At 44.0% G+C, this 19,816-nt stretch overlaps 1 protein-coding gene across 10 annotated transcripts in view; it reads right to left on the bottom strand.

Moving 5' to 3' along the window:
• Positions 1 to 19,816, bottom strand: part of ARHGEF9 (Cdc42 guanine nucleotide exchange factor 9) — a 221,650-nt gene that overhangs the window by 64,728 nt on the left and 137,106 nt on the right. For 8 of the 10 annotated variants that reach the window (XM_055817993.1, XM_055817994.1, XM_027784197.2 and 5 more), the window contains one exon: positions 5,084 to 5,263. In XM_055817993.1, coding sequence (XP_055673968.1) covers positions 5,084 to 5,263 — 180 coding nt within the window. Of the gene's footprint in view, positions 1 to 5,083; positions 5,264 to 18,566; positions 18,693 to 18,994; positions 19,116 to 19,816 lie in introns of those variants that run through there. The other 2 variants (XM_027784195.2, XM_027784200.2) reach the window with 2 other exon arrangements.

Below are 19,816 nucleotides of genomic sequence, written 5' to 3'. Positions count from 1 at the left end.
TACTTCAGCGTCATCCTCTTTTCTCTGGAAAAATCTCACCTTGACGCCCCTGCCATTGGCACCAAGTAAACACTAACATGATGAGTGCAGAGAACAGAAAAGCAGGTAAGTGATGTGCTGTTGTATCAAGATCCCTACACAGGCAATGAAATTTTAAAGGTGAAAAAAGCGGATGGGACAGCAAGATGTGGGTGGCTCTTGGAAATACGCCCACAATACAGAGCACAATACACAATACACAACTCCTATGAATAAAAGCTAAACCCACCTACCCAAAAAAGTGTACGAGCTGCTGAGCACTAAGATAAGACTTGGGGTTTACAGTCTCCTTTCTAAATAGTGCCTTGAAAGCTTACACTAATTTATCTAGCACTTCTTCAGCAGCAGAAAATAATGTGGGTCAAAGGCAGCTTTTCAGCAGGAAAATCAATCCAAAATTGCAACACTCAGGGAAACCTAGGCAATGATGAGAGAAAACAAGGAGCACTGCTGCACCGATCCACCCCTGCATCTTCTCCTATGTAAAAGGTATGGACTACAAAGACTTCAATACACCATCTTTGCTCAAGCCTTTGGAGGACCATTACCCTTCATTTCTGCACAAAACTCAACAGTCACTGGGCAGTACAAAAAGTTGCAGTAAAACCTCCTCAGCCCCAGATTTGCCCTTTAGCTTAGCCTAATAAATATGAGGAAGGGTCACTGCTGCTGAGGTGAGAAGAAATGTATTCTGGAAACTTAGTCTGCCTCTTGGCATCCAAAGAGATTAAGGAGAGCTTTACAACAAAATAAATCCCCTGCCCTGCCCAGGATGGGTGCATTCTGCCATGTCTCTGTGGAAAGATTTTAGAGCACTAAATGTCCATAAGCTTTCTTTTTTTTATTTCTTTCTCAGTGGAAATATGTTAGAGCTCAAACAGGATGCCATTTGATTTCCTGCATTTGGAGTGTTTGAATCTCACCCCAGCCATTTAGGAGACTTGATGTTAGGCTCTGAATCAAAACTTTGGTTTTGAGACTTAACTGTATTTTCTAAATGAGGCCTTAAGGTACAACAATTGATCCATTTGCAATACTGGACTATTATTTTGTGCTGTAAATTCTTCCCTACAAACACTAAGCCTATTTTTTTTTGAGTAGATGTGGACACTGGATGTGCCGGTATGCCAAAACTCATTTGTACCACATCATGTAAAGACAGCCCAAGGCTATGCCATCCACAAAGGAGACATGAGCAACAAGTAGCATCACCCCTATGAGTATGAAATTCTGTTTAAAATTCATGCTGATTTTTTACAATTGTACCTCCCACCCTCTTAGACCCCTAAAAGTTGACAGGACGTTCAAAGACACTATGCAGCTAATCACAAGACTGATGGTTGCACCCTGTGGCTGTCCAGTGTGCTCACTTGATAACATGTGCTAAAATACAACACAGATCCCTTCATCAGTCCCAAACCCAGCTCATTACTCAGCCTTAAATCTAGTTCTGGAGTTCTCACCTGCCTCTATGAGTTTTCATAACTTCTTCCCTAAGTGCAGCAGCTTCCTGCAGCAAACCATTCACCATTGCTTACTAGCTCCAGATTTTACTTCTCCTATGTTGTGCTTTTTCTCAGAAGTATCACTTTATCACTCAGTTTCTCCTTGAAAGTTTCTGTGCTCCTAAAACTCTATGGCTTTCCTCTCTCCCCCTTTTCTTCCAGCTAAGTCTCAGGCTACTAAGAGGATAACTGCAGGTGTTATGCATGGAGACAACAATTGCATGTGCAGGCAATTCAAGTGTGTTTTTTGTTTGCAACCCCCTAACTATGCATGTAAAAGAGGCCAAGGGAATCAGCAGGTTACCGTTTCCCTCTGCACTTGCAAATGTGATTTTTTCCTGCTATGAGATTTTGTGAGTGCCAAACAGTTTGCCAAAGATTTCCATATGATCTGGCTGGAGAGCAAGAAGTGTCAGACGTCTCACCGCAAACTAGGTTTCCAGCCCAGTTTTGTCCTCAGAAGTGATTCAAATGACTTTTAGAGGAATCTGACTTTGCAGGGATCTACTGCTGCACCCCTTGTTAGTACCTACAAGAGACCTGCAGTCGAAAATACCCTGATATTAATCCTATTTGGTTTCATACCTGCCTGGTCTGTCCTGTCATCCTCATCCCTTACTTGAATTGCTTTTCATCCTCTGCTATGCAACATGATTTTCCCTTTTTCTCCTGTACTTGCATAAGAGAAATGTAGATATAAAGGAAAGCAATTATTTTGCAAGTAAAACTAGAACCACCCAGGCTAAATCAGGCAGTTTTCTGGCATCATCTTAAAAAAGCAGGGCTCAAAGTACAACAGAGAAAAAAACCAGCCTTCTCATTATGAAAGAGTGATCAGCTGAATAAGAAAAACATGGAAAAAAATGGAGAGAACAGTAAAGTGAAAAGGGCTCAGGTTAAATGGTCCTTGGCAGGACCCTGAAGGAGCACAACCCCCCTGCAATGGTCCTGCAAGCAAAAGAGGGCTTACAGGCACCTTCCTTAAAGGCCTCAAAGTCTTTGCAGGCATCTGGTTCAAATTACCAAGAAAGACAGAAAGAGTGAAGAGGGGGGGATATGCAAGAATAGAAATGAAGAGGCAAGCAAGCGACCTCAGCCAGCAGAGGAGAGAAGAACATGACAGCCCAAATGGCAGTTGTTTTCTCAGCACAGGACAACCAGTGAGTGGGCTGCCTCATGGCAGCACACCAAGAAGTGCTGCGTGGAGAAGGCAGCTCTGTTTTGTAAACCCGAGTGGCAAATTTTCCTCTCCAGCCTCCATTGCAGAGCTGCGGACAAACTGTGCCAGAACTCCACTTGCATATTTTTTGAAATGCCTGGTACTTATTTTTAAATATTAATTATCATTCATGGCAGTAAAACCATGCAGTTTCCCCTTTTGGGAGTGCATCAGTTAGTTCCAGGGCAGGTGCCTGGTCCCAGCCCATGCTGAACAAGGATCTCTCAGACAGAATAACCAAGCTGGCCTCTTGCAGAGCTGATGGAAGGATTGAATTTGTTGGAGTAAAGTCAAGCCACGGAGTTGTGACATTAGACAGAACGGGCAGGGAACTTGCCCGGTAAGGCCATCATGATCTTAAGTGCCAAGGTTTGTTCCAGGGTGATGTTCAGACATTTGTGTACAACAGTCTGAAATTAATTGATTCCTCTCCTTTGTTTTTCCCAGTTCCTAAAATCATCCTCTCAGCTCTTGAAAAGCGTAGGGAGAGATGGAAAAGTTCAGCCAAGCTGAATGATCCATGGTTTTGGGCCTTACAGTAAATAGGCTGTTTGTTTAGTCGTTTGGTTTGGGTTTTTTTCAGAAAATGGGATAGTGCAAAATAAGACTGTTATTAAACCTACCGTGAACAGTACATTTACGACATCACACAACAAAGGACATTAAATCTTTTCCCCAGAATCACAAAGAAAACAGCACTGATCAACACACTGAAAAGTTAAACTGGCCCAGAATATTTCAGTCTCTAAATCAAGCAAAAATAATGAGACAGACAATTTTTTCTAATTCAGCCTTTCCAGCAGGCAACACAGATGAGATGTGCTAGACACACAGGTGAGAGCATTTTCTGCAGTAAGATTATAATCTTGATCACAACTGATAAAAATCTGTTTTCCAGGCTTGTTACCTCCACTGGCTGTGAGGTCAGACTCACCGTGTCCTATTCAACAAAATACCAACTTTTTGTTATTCTGGGCCAGAGTAACAGCATAAACTTTTTCACAGAGGCAGCCCACATTCCAGTTCCAGTCACTGATCGCTTGCTCTTAGCACTGGTCAAACCTAGGAGAGACATAAGAGCTGCATCATGAGTACCAAAAGGGAAAAAAGAACTGTGAACCAGGGAGGCAGAAGCAAGCAAAGGTCTGGGTTCCCTTGTTGGTGGTCATTGTGCATCACTAGGAAACACCAGGGCATATATTTGAACCCAGTTTTCCTAATCCATATGGCTATTTCCCTGTTGAAGTGATGTAATCAAACAGGCATGCTGATGATGCACCGTTGCCCAGAATAGGGAGGGTAAGACAGGCAGAGAACTAAAGCAAGCCTGGCATCTCCTTGGGATGCGGCATGGTCTTCAGTGTGCATTTCAGAGAGAACAGTCTTCCCCTTGACACTACCGAGCCTGTCAAACTGCCTGGAAGGCTCAGAGGAAAGTCATCTTTCACACAATTCTGCAAGGCAAAAGAAATCTTCATTTTTTGAACCATATCCCCTAAGCTTCTACAGGAATTAAATCTCTGATCCCACCTATCGAATCCTGCACAGAAAGGAGAGAAGTGCGCAAGGTCAAAGCCAACACCTCGACTCCCTGAGGAAGGCTTGAGAGCGCCCAAATAACGTGGCAGGATCTGACAACAGCAAAAAGGGCATCTTCTTGTCCTTTTGCTTTTTTAACATATACAGAGCAAAAAAATTAAGTGCTTACATTCTTCTTATTTGTAAAAGGCCAGATCACCACTGGAGATGGTTGCGTGCAGCAAAACCTGCTTCAGAAGAAAAAGAGACAAGTAAAATGGTTCCTTGTCTCAATAAAAAAAATAACTAGAGCTGGTCACAGACTAATTAGCAAAGTAATTTTATATCTAAAACTACTGAAGAGTCAAAACACAGCACTGCTTTGGGAAAGGGGAAGGCTGACACCTCCTTTTGCTACACACAGACCAGAAAGCTCATCCAAATGTGGGTCACTTGTAGCTGGCATGAAGTTTTAGGCCCCACCAAATCACCTACTCGTAGCCCACATAATACTTACCTGGTTTTCCAAAGAAGAACTGCTTAAGGAGAGAGGCCGCAGCAGATACACAGCAAAGGCCACTCCCTACCCCAACAGTATAAAAAGAGAGCCGGCACCTATCCCAGCCTCCCTCTACCCCACTCTCATTTCTTTTGAACCTTTGCTCCCCATTTTTCAGACAGAAAACAGACACACTGGAAATAAGCATCAATAACAAACACAGTAACCAGTTCAGTTCATTGATCCTTCTGAGCAGCCTCAGCAGTGATTCATTGTAGCAGTAAAAAGAAGAAAGTCACTCACCCTCACGAAGCTGGCGGGAAACCATCCTTCTTCATCATCGATCTGACCCCACCACCAGTCCTTGTTGGAAGCATCCAGGACCTTGATAACGTCTCCTGCTTTAAACGCCAACTCCCGGTTGGCCATGGTGACGTGATCCCATACTGCCTCAGCACTTACAATAGAACCACCACTGATCAGCTTTGAAAACAGAAAAACAGCAGTCAATAAAAGCTCACCTCCCCCATGCAAGCACATGCACAGCAGCAGCACAGAAAGAAGCACTCAGCCAAAGTAAAACAATTTCCCTCCATTCCAATCCGTAACAATTTCACCCTCCCATGATGTAGTACAGCCCGTGACCGTTCCCGCAGGCTGCCGCCCTGCTCTTAACCATGCCGCACAGGCACCACGTGCGGATGTTCCGTGCCTCTCAGGTCTGGCCCTCTGCATCAGGGAAAGCAGCACCTCCCCTCTCACTGCCACCACCACATCCTACTCATAAGCATGCAGGTCTTTCAAGGTACATGGCTTTCAGGTACAGTTCCATTAGCATGATGTATAGCTGGGAGTTCCCAAAAATGGTTAAACCAAACGACGGTGTCCTGCAAAGGAATTTTCATTTCAGAGCAAGTTTGTTCAGTTAAAGGATCAAGTGTCAGCTCGAGGCTCAGAAAGATTTCCATGCAAATCCAAGCAAAGTTTGCAAAAATATTTAGAAGAACATGGGGGTTTTATTATTATTTTAAACTGGAAGTTCTGTATTTACAGAGTGCTGGTAATGTACTGCCACCCATTGCTTTTGAACTCTTCAAACTACACAGCAGACAAGAAGGGCAGCGTGGCACCCCACTGACCTGGAGCACAGCCCAGCCCCACAGCACATGCACACCCCACTGCCCACAGGGAACCTGCCGGCACCAGCTGCTGTGACAGTCTTCAAGGGGCAGATACCTGCCCACTAGAAACTGGACTGAGGCCAGACTTGTGTCTGACAGGACCTACTGAATGTTCCTCCACGGTCACCTTAGAGCCAGGCCAGCCCCATGGGAAGTACCCAACCGGTTCTCATTTTCACTGAGAGCCACCTAGTTTTATACATCTAAAACTCCTACTTAATGCCTACAGGAAGGACTCATCCAAACACTGATGCTTGTGTATCCACAAGCCAAATCATCCATCCATGACTGGGACACCCACTGCTCCTCAGAATGAAAATCATGCATTTTTTTAACAGAATAAGAAATTGTGTTTATGTTTTGTCCACTTTAGGAATTCTGCAGTGAACAGTAAGAACTGCCCTAGCAAATACAGACTTCACGCATATGCTTATTAGCTTGTCAGAGCCATCTTGAACCTTGTTCATTAATTCTGCTGAGACACACTGAATATGTACTTGGGCTTGCCTCCAAACCAGAGTTTCAGCTCACAAAGAGCTCAGTGCTGCAACCATTACAGACCTTCCACATGGCAAGACTTTAACAGCCACAGATACCCTTTCAATTTAGGCAAGCAATACAAGGCATAAAGATTATAAACCGCTGCAGCGGTTATGCAAGTGTAGAAGCACTGGGAATGGTTAGAGAGCTCTAACGGCTCTTTTATAAGTTTGGCTTACCAAAATACTTGCTAATAACTACCTGCACAGTACAATCTAGCAGGAAACCTTCTAGAACTGCTGCAGGGTTCTCAGCATAAACATACAAGAACATTCACGTCCCTACAGGCAAGTTGGTCAACAGATTAAAAGACCCGATTTACAGTTTTCCTTGAACTGACTTTCCTTTAAGAAATCAAGATCCTTAGTTTTGTGACAACAACTGTAGTTTCAGCTCTTCAATTATTAGTCAATTTTACATAAAGCAGCAAGATCTAAGAAAGCCTAACATGACACTCAGTGCCTTTTATCCACAAAGCCAAGATGTATCTAGTCAGTGGATCTCTCTTCTTCCTGCAGTAAAGTAAAAGAATCTTCTTTCTACTTCCATTTTGACAAAATGTCTTTTCTAATTCAAAACCAGCTGTAAAAGAAACATGGCTTCTTCGTACATTATATAGGGGACTTCTAAACACGAGCCTCAAGATCACCTGATAGTAGACTGAAAAGAAAGAAACGGGTTAATAACAAGCTCTCATTGAGGAGTTGCGCAATGGACCTAATTGATGTGCTGAACTCATCACAGAGGCCATCTACTGTATTAGTGTGGGTTTATCTCGTGTTTGGGCTTTTGGTACAGAGCTGCAAGGAGCTGGGCACCAGAGGATCCCATCCAAACCAGTGCCAGCTGAAGTCAGATGGTGTAGGTCCCTCAGTTCACCCCAGTTCCAGGCTCTCATTTAGGAAAGTAGGGTAGCCACATCAGGAAAAATAAGTTATAAAAATTGATTTCCAATTCCAGTACAACAGCTGAATGCTCAGCTATTAATATCATGAATATGAATGCACATAGTGATATGTTTCAGCTCTTCCTCACAAAACCTTGCGATGCTTTAAATGAAGGTGTCTAGATGCTTTCCTAAATACGAATCAGTTCAAACCACAAAGAAGCCCAAGAGGGATCTCGAAGGAATGAAGACTTCACAGCTGAAGAAAACCCCCTCAATATACTCAAGACCAGTCAACAGCTGTCTGTTCTGCCAGGACCAAGCTCTTCTCCTTCGCTGGTATTTCGCTTTGCTGTATTTATGGACAATGTTCGGCCTGTGGTTTCCCCAGTTAACCAAGCTCTGCTCTCTCAGCCTGGCTCTCCAGCAGATGGCTCTTCCTCTCCCTGCGCATTTCACTACCTCTTTTAGGCACCTAGATATTTTGCCTGCATCTTTCTTGAACGTAGATGACCAGAACTGTAAATACTATTCCCAAAGAGACCTTATCAGAGATTTTGAAACAGCATGAAGTACTGCAGTGTCACAGAAATCTTGCACTAATATATAACGTTACCCCCCTTTTCCCATGGCTACCTCCCACCAGTGGCTCATGGTGATCTTACATTTAGCTTATCTAAATAAATGAGGTAGAGTACATTCTCCTTGTGTAGAAAAACAGTTTTCTTGTAAAAAAATAAAACAGGTTGGCCTGACACACTCCTTTTGTTAATGCCATTGGGTATTTTAGTCCATTTTTCACTGATGATGAACCAGGAACAGAGCTATTACGCAAAAGCCGTGTTTCATCCTTTTCTGCTTCAGCTGACATAGACTTTGCTGTCACTTCACACACAGGCAGTTCTAGGCACAAACTGCCACAGAAACATCACTGAAACCAAACTTCAGAGGGATTGTGTTATAGAGCCTCCTAGCCTACTTTGCAAAAGTGCATTTCCGAGCCTGAGGCACAAAATCCCAGCTCCAAGGAGCATGGCCTGGCTACGGCAAGGGCTGACAGGGACTTGCCGAGGGCCAGAAAAGCAGAGGGGCGTGCCTGGCCTTTTTCTGTTGTTAATGCAGTGTTCTGGAAGGTGCTTTCAGTGGATGTCAGGAGCTGAGGTGGCTTTGCAAAGTAATTCTTGATACTCAAGGAGAAAGGCTGTAAATTCTTGGTTTTCACATTGTAGTGCCAGGAGACAGAAAAAAGGGCCCTTTAGCTGGTCCTTTCCAGTCCCTGGTCCGTGTCCTTAGCCCAAGAAAGGGATCCATATGCCAGCAAGCCTGCAAGCAAGCCCTGGCCTTCCCAAATACAAATACACTTCAGCCTGTGAAATAAGGGCGGTAGCAGGATGGCAGAATTCAAGTTCCTGCCATCACACATGCTGGGCCCACTGAGAGAACATCAGAGTCTAAAATTAAAAGATCCAGTTTAATTTATTTTGCAAGACATCTTGCTGCATCTGTGGAGCTGTCTGACTCAGGGCAGGGTTACAGAGACAGAATCTGACATCTGCAGCAGCAAGAGATGATAAACTAGAGAAAGGTCAGGATAAAATATTATTTTCTGAGAATTCAACACAGGAGCTCTTTACTGCAGAAAGTTCACGTCTATTGGTTTCAAATCTGGGTCTTAGCACTGCGGTCACACATACTCCACCGAAGACCTCAAAAGGGACTTATCTCCCATAATTTTAGATGTCTACCACACAGCATCTAAGAGTCATCTGGACTCCTTTATAAGCAGTGAAGAGAAAGAGACACATCTGGAGTGTGATTCATCTCAGCAATTTCAGTTGCCTACCTTCGAGTGAGGTGAATCATGCCCTAGAAATTACTATTACTCTGTGCTTAATTGGGTGATGCAGAAGTTTACACTTCCAATGTCTTATGTTCATCCCATCCACAATTTGGCCATCACTAAAAAGGGTAACAAAGAACTAGATTTAACAATAATAATCACAATAGGAATAGCCAAATATTAAATCATACTCTCCCAGATACAGCAGTTTCTCAGTATGTGAAGGCTGTTGTAAATAAAATCATGTTCTCCGTGCCTACCGGAAGAATTCACAAAATCTCAGTCTTTAAATTTATAATAACAAGAACACAGATATTTGGGAAGTGTTCTACTCATAAGAAGAGAGAGGCGGCTAGAAGAAATGCAATAGGTGATAATAATACTATGTACATTTGGTTTTGACATACCCTGAATACTGCTTGTCTTCAAGGTGAAAGTCCTAGCTCCCATTAAAATCAATCATTCTTGCCATTGGTTGCTCAAACTGAAGAGCCCAAAGAGAAAAGTTCCCCAGCACTCTCACCATCTAACATCAATGCAGGAGAAATGCCCAAGAGCACTCCTTAACAGCAGACCTGAGAATAATTTTTAGTGTTTTACAGAGACTTCAGAGCTCTGCCAACCACTTTCTGTCTGGGGTGAAGAAAAAAAAACAAACAAAAAAACAGTAGGCAGAAGACTGGATTAACCACTGGGATGTTGTGCATGGTCTAGGGACCAGAGTCACTGTTCATCATGGATCCTTCTTCACCTCCTAGCAAACACCTGGTCATGGCCAAAGGTAAGTCCCAGAACAGAGATTTGAGGTGTACTTCTATGTCCCAGCGCCAGAAATAAATAAACTTAATGAGGAAAACGAAAAAGGGAAAAAAGACAATGTTCTCTCTAATTATATGCACAGCTGACATTTCTGGAACACACACTAAGAACATGGGGCATTATCAGTGTATTGCCAGGATCGCACGCATCAGCCTTTCCAGGGATTTTCATCACAGGTTTCCAAAGCACTCTGTAAACCTCCAATAATTCAGTCACAAACCCTCACTCTAAAGATGCTTCTTTAAGATGCTACTAACGCTCATGTAAAGCAGGTGAATGCTTTCACAATAGCAAGTAAAGTTAGTGGGGAAAAAATATTCCTACTCAAGGTCTGCATGTATTTTCCTTTCTCTTCTAGTCTGGTGTTATTTCCAGGATGGAACATGGCCACTGGAAATACTGAATTACATTAGAGCTGCTGCCAAAATAAAATGACAACAACAAACAATAAAAAAGGGTTTCAGAGGACTCTGCAAGTCATGACCTCTGGGATGCAGTACCACCAGCGCGTGCCAGCTGAGAGCTCCTGATGCTGGCACACTGTGGCATGCCATGGCAGAGATGCTGAAGGCTGTAGCACAGCAAAGGAGCTGTGGTACATTGTTGCAAAACCTGTGCTGAGCTCACCTAGCTGTGACTGTCCTTAGCAGTGTTGGGAAAGCTCAGAAATACCCGTATGACAAATGATCCTGACTGTCTCCTTTCCTTGCGCTTTCCAAAGACCTCAGCCAAAGGGGAAGGATTGTCATTAATGCCACAGGGGGAGATCCCAAGGAATGTAAGAGCTCAAAAGTGGTACTTCAGCTCTGGAATTTGCAAATTGTTTTACTTTTTGGGTTTTTTTGGCTATTCCTTTGTGTCACTGCTATCAAGATAAAGTAACTCTTCCCATCAAAGTAAGCAGGAAAATTAAAAGAGAAGGATTAACAGGAACAACACCCTGTTAAATGATGTGGTAGAATCACTCTGCCTGACCCCACTACTAAAGCAAGTCTGGAGCAAACCTGCATGACCTGAAGGAGAGGAAAGGGAAGGGAGAAGCCGTGAAAGACCCTCCTGCAGCAGCAGGTCCCACACACCTTGTCACCTCCTGTCTTGCAGTCTGTATCTATAGCACATCCTGACCAAAAAAGCTCAGGATCACCACCTAGGATGTTTTTCTAAACTACATTTCAGAAAGTGACCTCTAAACCAAGGTTCACAACTTGTCCCAGGCTACTGCAGGCTTTAAATCTACCACCCATGAACCTGCTGTATCGCTGCAAAGGGACTTGGCTCCAGCTTTACAAGATGCGGCCTCTTGGAAGAACAGTTTGGGGAATGGGTGAGCCTCTGCCTCCAATGTATCTGGTGCATTCTCCCTGACTTTGCTCACTTCCAAAGCCCAGAAGCACAGTTGGAGGCTAACATCTGCTCCTTCTCCCCAACTGCCCGCAGTGAGGCAGCCGAGCATGAAACGTGTTTCAGTGAAATCAGTCATTATTGCAGAATTTTGCTAAGTAGTCCCAGTTAATCAACACTCAATTCTTATGGGCTAATTTCAAAAAGAAATTGGGGACTTACTGGTCCCTGGAGACTGAAGTAGGCACCAAATAGCAGTTCTCTTTTCGGAGGGGTGCTTTAGTTTGAGGGTAGGCCACACAAACCACTATTACCTGTCCATACCTCTTCCAGGGATAAACCATCATTGTTAGTTAGCCCACAAGATTCAGCATCTAATTTCCAGCACAGAGTTTCTCACTAATCAAAAATTAACTTAATGAAGAGTCACCTTCCCAAAAAAACCCAAAGAAATCTATCATATATCACCCATCTCCTTAGAAAATTCTAAGTACCTACAAAGTTTCTAGGACCATGGCCCCTGGGTAATACGAATAATCTGAAGGCAGGGAAATATTTCTCTATTAGATCATTTATTAATACATCAACAGAGTTGTAATAGAAAAAAAAAAAAAAAAAAGCTCTGGGAAGTTCCCTTTCAAATCAGCATTACATAAACTACGTACTCCTCCACAGCAGCGGGAAAGCAGGAATAGGGAGCAGGCTGTGAAAGGGAGATGGAGAAACGTGGTGAGACTATGCCATTTGTTCAAATTGTTCTTGTACAGACATGCCCTTTATTTAGACAACATAAAAGCACTGTAAAATAACAATAGCATTTCCCACTGTATTCAACGGGCCCTTCCATAATGGCAGCAGCCAAAACATCTTAAAACAAGAATATACAGAGTGCTGGCATTCAAAATAAAGAAATCAATGCTCAAAGGAGCCCCAGCAGAACAGGAGACATAAACGATCTGCAAACCTCCAGCCAAATGAGAATACCACTTCGCTGCCCGTGTTCCCAGAAGAAAAGCACCTCACACTGCTTTACCCTCTAGTGTTTTAATTGCATTGCTCCTTCACAAGCAGTAACGCTTACAACGCAGATTGATGGGGCTGTTAACAGCAATGCTGTCACCTTAAAGATTTCCCAAAGAGGCATTCAAAGCTCTGCTGAGATCCACTCATATGTCTCCCCCATGAAAACCACATATATGGCACGAGCACAGGCACAGTGTGATGGGGTGCTCACCTGAGCTGCACAGACAACACCAGCTGCAGCCCACGTTTCAGCCCAGTGTGTCACTGGTTTTCACAGCTAGGACAGGTTCACTCAGTTGATGGAGCAGACAAAAAGGAAGTGTACAAGGAAATGTCACCCCACCCCATCATGTTGTACTTTTGTTCTTTACGTATAATCTCCCCATAGTCCCTTTGATTGTGTATTTATTTTTAAACCTCTCATCAGAAATTATACAAACTGAATAAAGCCAAATCACAGTGAATTTGCCACACGGCTCATTCATAAAACAAATGGGAGGGCATTTCCACTTGATTTGCTTATTCTCTGAAGAGGTGCAATCACACAAAGGTTAAGCACGAGGCAAAGAATTTCCCTTTCTGCTTTCAAGCCCTTTGATGAATTTAACTAATGGCTGGATTTCAGCTGAAAGAGGCTGATTGGAGTGAGAGAGCCTCTGATAGCCCCATATTCTGGAAAGACTGTCACACTTGGTTGGAAGCTTTATGTCTCTATCTAAAGGTGGAGAATCAGTACAGACTTAAAGGTTCTGGGTTATTGTATTTTCCATTGGTTTCAATTTTCTTGAAAAGGTATCACCTGGCACACATGAAATCACTTGGCCTCATACAGGGTACAATAGGAGACTCCAGGGTACGGTATTAGTCTTATTGTCCATCTTATTATGGTTATTGTCCATTCCTATTAACAGCTGCAACACAGAGCTGCATACAGTAACTGGAGAGCTGAGAGTGAATGAGGAAAAGGACTAGCATTGCCCGTGCAGTTTTTAATTGGCTCTGGAGCGCCAGTGAGCCCTCCACTTTGATGGTACGTATGTCACCATAATTGCTTTCCAATCCCTTTTGCGAACTGGGCACATTAAGCCTGCCCTTGCCTGATGACATATCTTTCACATAGAGTAATTAAAAATAACCACTAACCATAATCTTTTAACTCAGATAAATGATGAGATTGGTTCTGGGACTCAAAAGTTTCAACTGCTCCAGGGAAAACAGCACCTTCCGTCAAACACAGCAGAGCAGCCCACAGCACCTCACTGACCTGGGGCCAAGCCAGGCTGTCAGCAGGGATCCCTCGTTACAGTGCATGGGAACAAATGGCTAAACACTCTTCAAGTTCTAAACCTAAAATATCTGCACAAATCCCAGTTTTCTGACCCCAGAAGGGACTCCTCACATTCCTCAATGACGGCCGTAACTACCTCAAACACCTAGAGCTGTACTGGAAGCCCTGTGGTCAGTGGGCTAAAGTTGTGCTTTGATTTATGCCCAGTTTAATCATACTGGGCTGAGCCTGCAGTACGCTGTACGGGTGGGGGAAGCAGTCAGGATTACCAAGCAATGTTTCCAGTGTTAATAAAGCATCAGCCCAGCCCTGCTGCTCGCTGCGGCAGCAAACATTGTGCCAGATAACATCGAAGCATTTCGTACAGACCACTGCAGGACTCAGGAAGACAGATACAGTTATCTCTCAATTACCCAAGGTGCAGAATAACGCAGATAAGCAAAACGGATATTACAAAATATATATAAATTAGGCTCTGAGAATGTACAGTGAAGGGCAAGAGGCTGCTGTGGAGCACTGAGCCCTGAGCTAAGGGACCCTGCGAGGAGGTACAGCATAGAGCACTCAGCTGCACCAAGATCACCCTGAGCATCCCTATGCCCATGGTGTAGCTAATCCGTAACCTCACAGCCCATTCACGGATAACCAAGACTTGACTGGAAATGTCAGGAATGCCAAATCTAGATTCATTTTACCCAAGAAGCTTGTTCTTACTGAAATTGCAAAGCAAAAGTCTTCTCTCCCACAGAGCAGACTGGCTGACTGTAGGCAAACTGAGTTCCTCTGAACAACTGAACGGTTTTGCAGGGAGAGATGACTTTTGCTCTGAGGAAGGCAAGAGTGCTTGATGGTTTAGAGATTATTTATTTTAAGATGTACATCACCTGTTACTCCGGGGCATGGGAGTTTCCAAAGCAAAAAGGTATTAAGGAGCAAATGACAGAAATTAGCCCCAGTGGATTGCATTATTCAACACAACACAGCAGCAGACAGATCTGTTCATCCCAGACGTGGAGGCTTTACCCCTGAAGCTGCAGGAGAACGGGCACCAGCCACCACAAAGCTGGTGACACACAGCTAAGCCATCCCAGCTCTGCTTAGCAGCGGGCAATGGCACATAGGCTCACAGCTGCGCACGCACAGGCATATGCACCAGGACTACTGAGTGTAGCAGAATCAGGCATTCATAGTGAAATAAATAGTGACAGATCAGAACTAATGAAAGCATAAGTAGATACTTTGTCCTATAAAAGCTGACACAGTTGGCCAGGGTCTAAAAACCACGAAAGGAAACTAATTCAAATGCAGGGCTGTTAATACAAAACAGAAATATTACTCCTGGATGGCCAAGTACAAGGAGCACACAGCACGAGCCCCTTCATGTTATCCATCACTGCAATGTGTTTTAAAACACCTTTTAAAAACATAGCAGATGCCTGGATTATGTCGCATTAGACCACAACGTATTAAAACACATCTTCAGCAACAGGCTTCATAATGCATAATTCTCACGTATCAGTGTTGTAGTACGAGGCCAAGATATCATTAAAAAAAAAAAAAAAGAAGAGAGAGAGGTATTTTTAGTAACTGATGAGAATTTGGGAAGTGGTGTCTGTTGCTTGTGCAAATCAGTGCCCAGGCTGGATTAAAGTCCAGACAAATGTATTACACTGATTACACTCACCGCTCGGGCTCCTTATTTGCTGTTATGACCTCTTGATTTCTTAGCGTAAGTCACTGCAGCTCACGTCTGATACAGTCAAGGACTGGCATACTGGTAGATGAGCACAAAGAGGGGAATACCATCTACACATTGTTTTGCAGACACTAAGCTTTCAGAAAAGTCTAATTAAATGCTAGCACAAAGTAGGCAAAGGCTGGAGAAACAACACATGGCCCCCCAGGAACCACCCCTGGCTTCGGGTGACTTTGCAGGGGCAGTGACAGCCCTGGCTCAGCTGGCTGACTGCCAGCCAAGCCAGTGGAAAGCAGAGCCTGTCCAGCTGCTCTGGTGCAAACCAAGAGCCATGCAGTGAAAATTCCATTGCTTCTGTCTCAGGCAGCAAGAGGAAAAACTAGGATGAGCACCCGGAAGAAGAAATGGCCAGACAAACCCCCTACATAATGATCTTCAAGAGATTATTCCGGCAAAACCACAAGTCTTCCTCAAGTCTTTCAGCATTACAGCACCTGGACCAAAAACCAGTGAGAGGCATCCTGAGCTCAAAGGAAACACCCAGGGGACCAGCCTCCGTTCGCCACCACCCCATGCACGCAATCAATAACACAGCACAACAGACTCAGCACAGCGCTCAAGTCGTTATAGCAACCACATCTTGCATTTACATCTCACCTTCCATCCGTGTCAACTCCTGAGAGGGCAAACAGGCAGGACTTCAAAGTAAGCAATGTAAAACAGCTTCCCTCCTTGAGCCGCTTGTTGAGCCAAAGCCTGTGGTATCCTTTGGCTCTCGAAGCCCTGAGCTTGCAGCCCGTGGTGCCCAGGGCTGGCACAGCACCCTGGCTTGGCCTAGCCTCCGCAGCCCAGGAATGTCTTGCTATATGCACTGTATCACTCAGATCTTGAAAGCGTTTAACATAGTGCAAACCCTGCTGTGACCACTGCTTTTGGGGAAGTAGCATGCAGGGCACTGGAAGGAAGAGGGGTGGCACAGTGGGGTGTATATCACAGCACATACCTGATACCTCACTGTTGAAACCAAGGGAACAAAGGTATCTGGCACGATACTCTCATTCCCATCTAATTGACTTTGCATTATCATAGGTTTTTTCCTACTAAAAGCTCAACAGACAATCCTGGATGTAAAAGGCTGTCTTGTCAGTTAAGGTAATAAATTGATGCTAGTTAAATGCGCGTAACTCTTGCAGATTGTCATCGGACCCTGTAAGCCTATTACACGGATTGGCCAGATCAGCAAGGGGATATGCAGCCTTCCACCTCTAAGCTGCTTTCCTCACTTCAGGTTAGGAATGAATGAAAGGCACTCTCTGATGGCTTCTCAGATTTTATGGAAAACTGCCACAGCCAAAACATCCTCTTTAACAGGAGTAATTCCAAGCAGACACTTGCCACAAGCCTCTCCCTCAACTGGAACTGCAGCTTGGATCTACGCTTCTCAGCTTCCAATTAAAAAGGGTGGAAAGCCCGTAATATTGAATCTTGTTTCAAGTCACCACCACCCATTCTGAAACACCAGTTACCACCACAGCCTCCTGGGCTGCTCTGGGAGACAGCAGCTATCTCTGCCCACAGTGAGAGAGCAGCTGCAAGTACCAGCACACACTCCTGCACCCCCTCGCTGCCCATCTCCCACCTTGGCGGCTGCCTTGCAGCCACACAAGCCTACAGTGCCCTGCACTGCACGCAAACTCCTGTGCAGCTCAGTCACGGCAGGAGCTACGAAACCCCCGGAGCTTTGCCCAAGCGCCTGTTAAGAGTGAGTCAAGCCATTGCCATGATGTTTCTTATTTTAGCTTATGCAAAATGCTGCTGCCAAAGCACAGCGGAGAGTAAGGTGTGATGTGCAGTTGGCTCCACCATGCCAAACCGGTGTCACCTCACTTACTGTATAACTGTCCCTTTCCCCTCTCTCCAGGTCACATTGCACAAGACACGTGCAAATCTTGTCCCAGTCTGTCCATCCTATCTGATTCATAAAAGGCCACATTTGCTGTCTAGGATAACAAAATTGTCACCTGGATGGTGCTGAAGAAAACGGTTACACACCGAGATAATTCTATTCAAAGTCTAGAGGGCAAAGTTGTCACAGATGAAATATCATTGTCTATTCCATGTTGGCAAACACAGTACATAATGGCAGCCACTCAACTTAATGGCTTACATTCCAGCTCCTTCAAATGAGCCCATCACCGCTGTATGTAATCACAGTATATATCTAAAAGTATAATTTCCATCCAAAAAGACCATAGCTGGAGCAATATGACTCATAGAGTTCCCTGTGCATCAGAAAGCATGTCATGAAGACTGGGATTTTGTGAGCCTGTTACCATCTGTGTACAAATTAGGCCATGGACGGGATTCTGCAAACTGGTTGATGGCAAAGTCCCTCTGACACAAATGGCAGTTTTGAGGCTGCAGAGACCTAAAAGCCAGGCCCTTTGCCTCTGCACCCAAGAGAACAGAAACGTTTTCTGAAGCTGTATGTGAAGTAAAGGGATACAAATATTAAAAAGAAATGCAATGGAATTAAAAGGCATCTCTCCCCATATACCTATTCCAGCCCTTCATGGCTGAATAGTTATAGCTGCAAACTCGCTTTCATTTCTGCCATAACAAAATCATCTCCACAGCATAATTAGTGTGTTCATGTTAAAATGGGTCCAAATGCATGGAAAGAGGCATCCAAATATGATTTGTTTTTCAAGACAATGTGATGTTTTCCCTGCCTAATAGATTTGATTCATTAAGGAACAACAAGAGCCAAGCAAACTATTTGCAGCAAACGTTTGCTGATTTTAGCAGTCTTTCCTCCTTGGTGAACTATCCATGAACAGACTGGGTTTTGTATTATTATTTTTACCTGCTACAATTTGACAAGCTTTTTTAGTCTGACTTGGCTATGCACTGATTACAAACTATCTGTTTTGTAACTACTGCTTAAAAGAGTGATTATTCCTAATTTCCTTAATGGATCAATTAAGTCACCTAGCACTATTCTGTTCCTGGACAGGATGACTATCGCATTCACACACAATTTTCAAGATAGCTGGATTGAACATTCATGTGAGCAGATATTTGCACTAGGATTTGCAACACTATCTTAAGGCAAACATCTGAGTTGTCTGAAGGGGTTTTAAATGAATAAATTTCTGCATTATTCACCTACCTCTAGAAATAACGCTCCATCTGTTCATGGAACAGTTCCTTTTCCTTACTTAGGTAAAATGAAGGTCATGCAAGTAGAAGGAAAATTTGCACATCCCCAACGCCCTACAACCACACACATCTACACAAATGCACGTGTACCTGGTCAAGGTCATTAACCAGTCAAAGAAAGAAATACAGCTGTCAGGTTAAGGGTAGTGAATAATCACCTAGTGCATCATTGCTGCGACAAGCACCCCAGGACACAGGCTGGAGTCAGAACATGTCCTTTGCAATTAATCATTAATCAGGACATGTTACAACAAAGAAGTCAAACAGTAACTCTAAAGGTGAACCAAAACGTTACTTCTAAAACACCTACACTTAAAAAAAAAAGTCAACTCTCAAATCTGAGGGGAAAGGCAAATAGAGTGTATAAAAAATACATACCAGCCTCTGGGTGGAAAACATCCAACTTGTACTGGACATGATTCACCCCAGAAGAACCGGCAGCAGTACAACTCATGTGAAGCTAATCCCTGGATGCGTGGGCTTTGCTGGTATGGAAGATCTTTCCTTTCCCTGGCCTGTGCCATGTCATTGACCTGGAGAGGCCTGGAGTGAGCCCTCATTGCTTTGCAGGAAAATCACAGGGCATTGCTTGCGCCGGTCCTCCCTAGCTCCCCACACAGAGCTCCTGCCTGGGCTGGACTCTCTTCCTTGCGTGCTTAGGATAACCATTAGAAATGCAGTCATTTATAGCAGTCAGATAACCCTCAACCCATGGGCTGAGCACTTACGGTCATGGTTTGTACTCGAAGGAGCATGTTAAATGCAAGACTGCTCTGGCTTCAGAGTTCAGAAATGGTATTCAAGAGCACAGGAAGATGAGACACCTAGGCTCATTCTCTGAAGAAAAGCAATTTCTCAATGCAGATCTTCAAAGCAATCTAAACTTTTCTTATTTCCCTGTAATACTATCCTGCCTAACTGTCTGCTGAGCACAGTCAGCCTCGTTTGTGCTGTAAGGCTCTGTCCTTACCCAAGTGAACAGTGACACTAAAGCCAATGGGAACACCTGTGAGCCTATGTTCATCAAGGCTTGGGTTCTTCCTTCAAGGAATATATAAACCCCAGTGTCTGATGTCTCACCCAATTTCAGTGCTGCTTTCCATTTTTAGGGGAAAATTTTTAGAGCAAAACTAGTGTAAAATATGAGTGTCAGTCCAGGGAGGTTGCTACACACAGGTACAGACAGTTCTGAGGGTGCAC

Source organism: Falco peregrinus, chromosome 13 (genome assembly GCF_023634155.1).
Source record: "Falco peregrinus isolate bFalPer1 chromosome 13, bFalPer1.pri, whole genome shotgun sequence".
NCBI classification, from domain to species: domain Eukaryota; kingdom Metazoa; phylum Chordata; class Aves; order Falconiformes; family Falconidae; genus Falco; species Falco peregrinus.
This window is presented reverse-complemented; position numbering and strand designations above follow the sequence as displayed.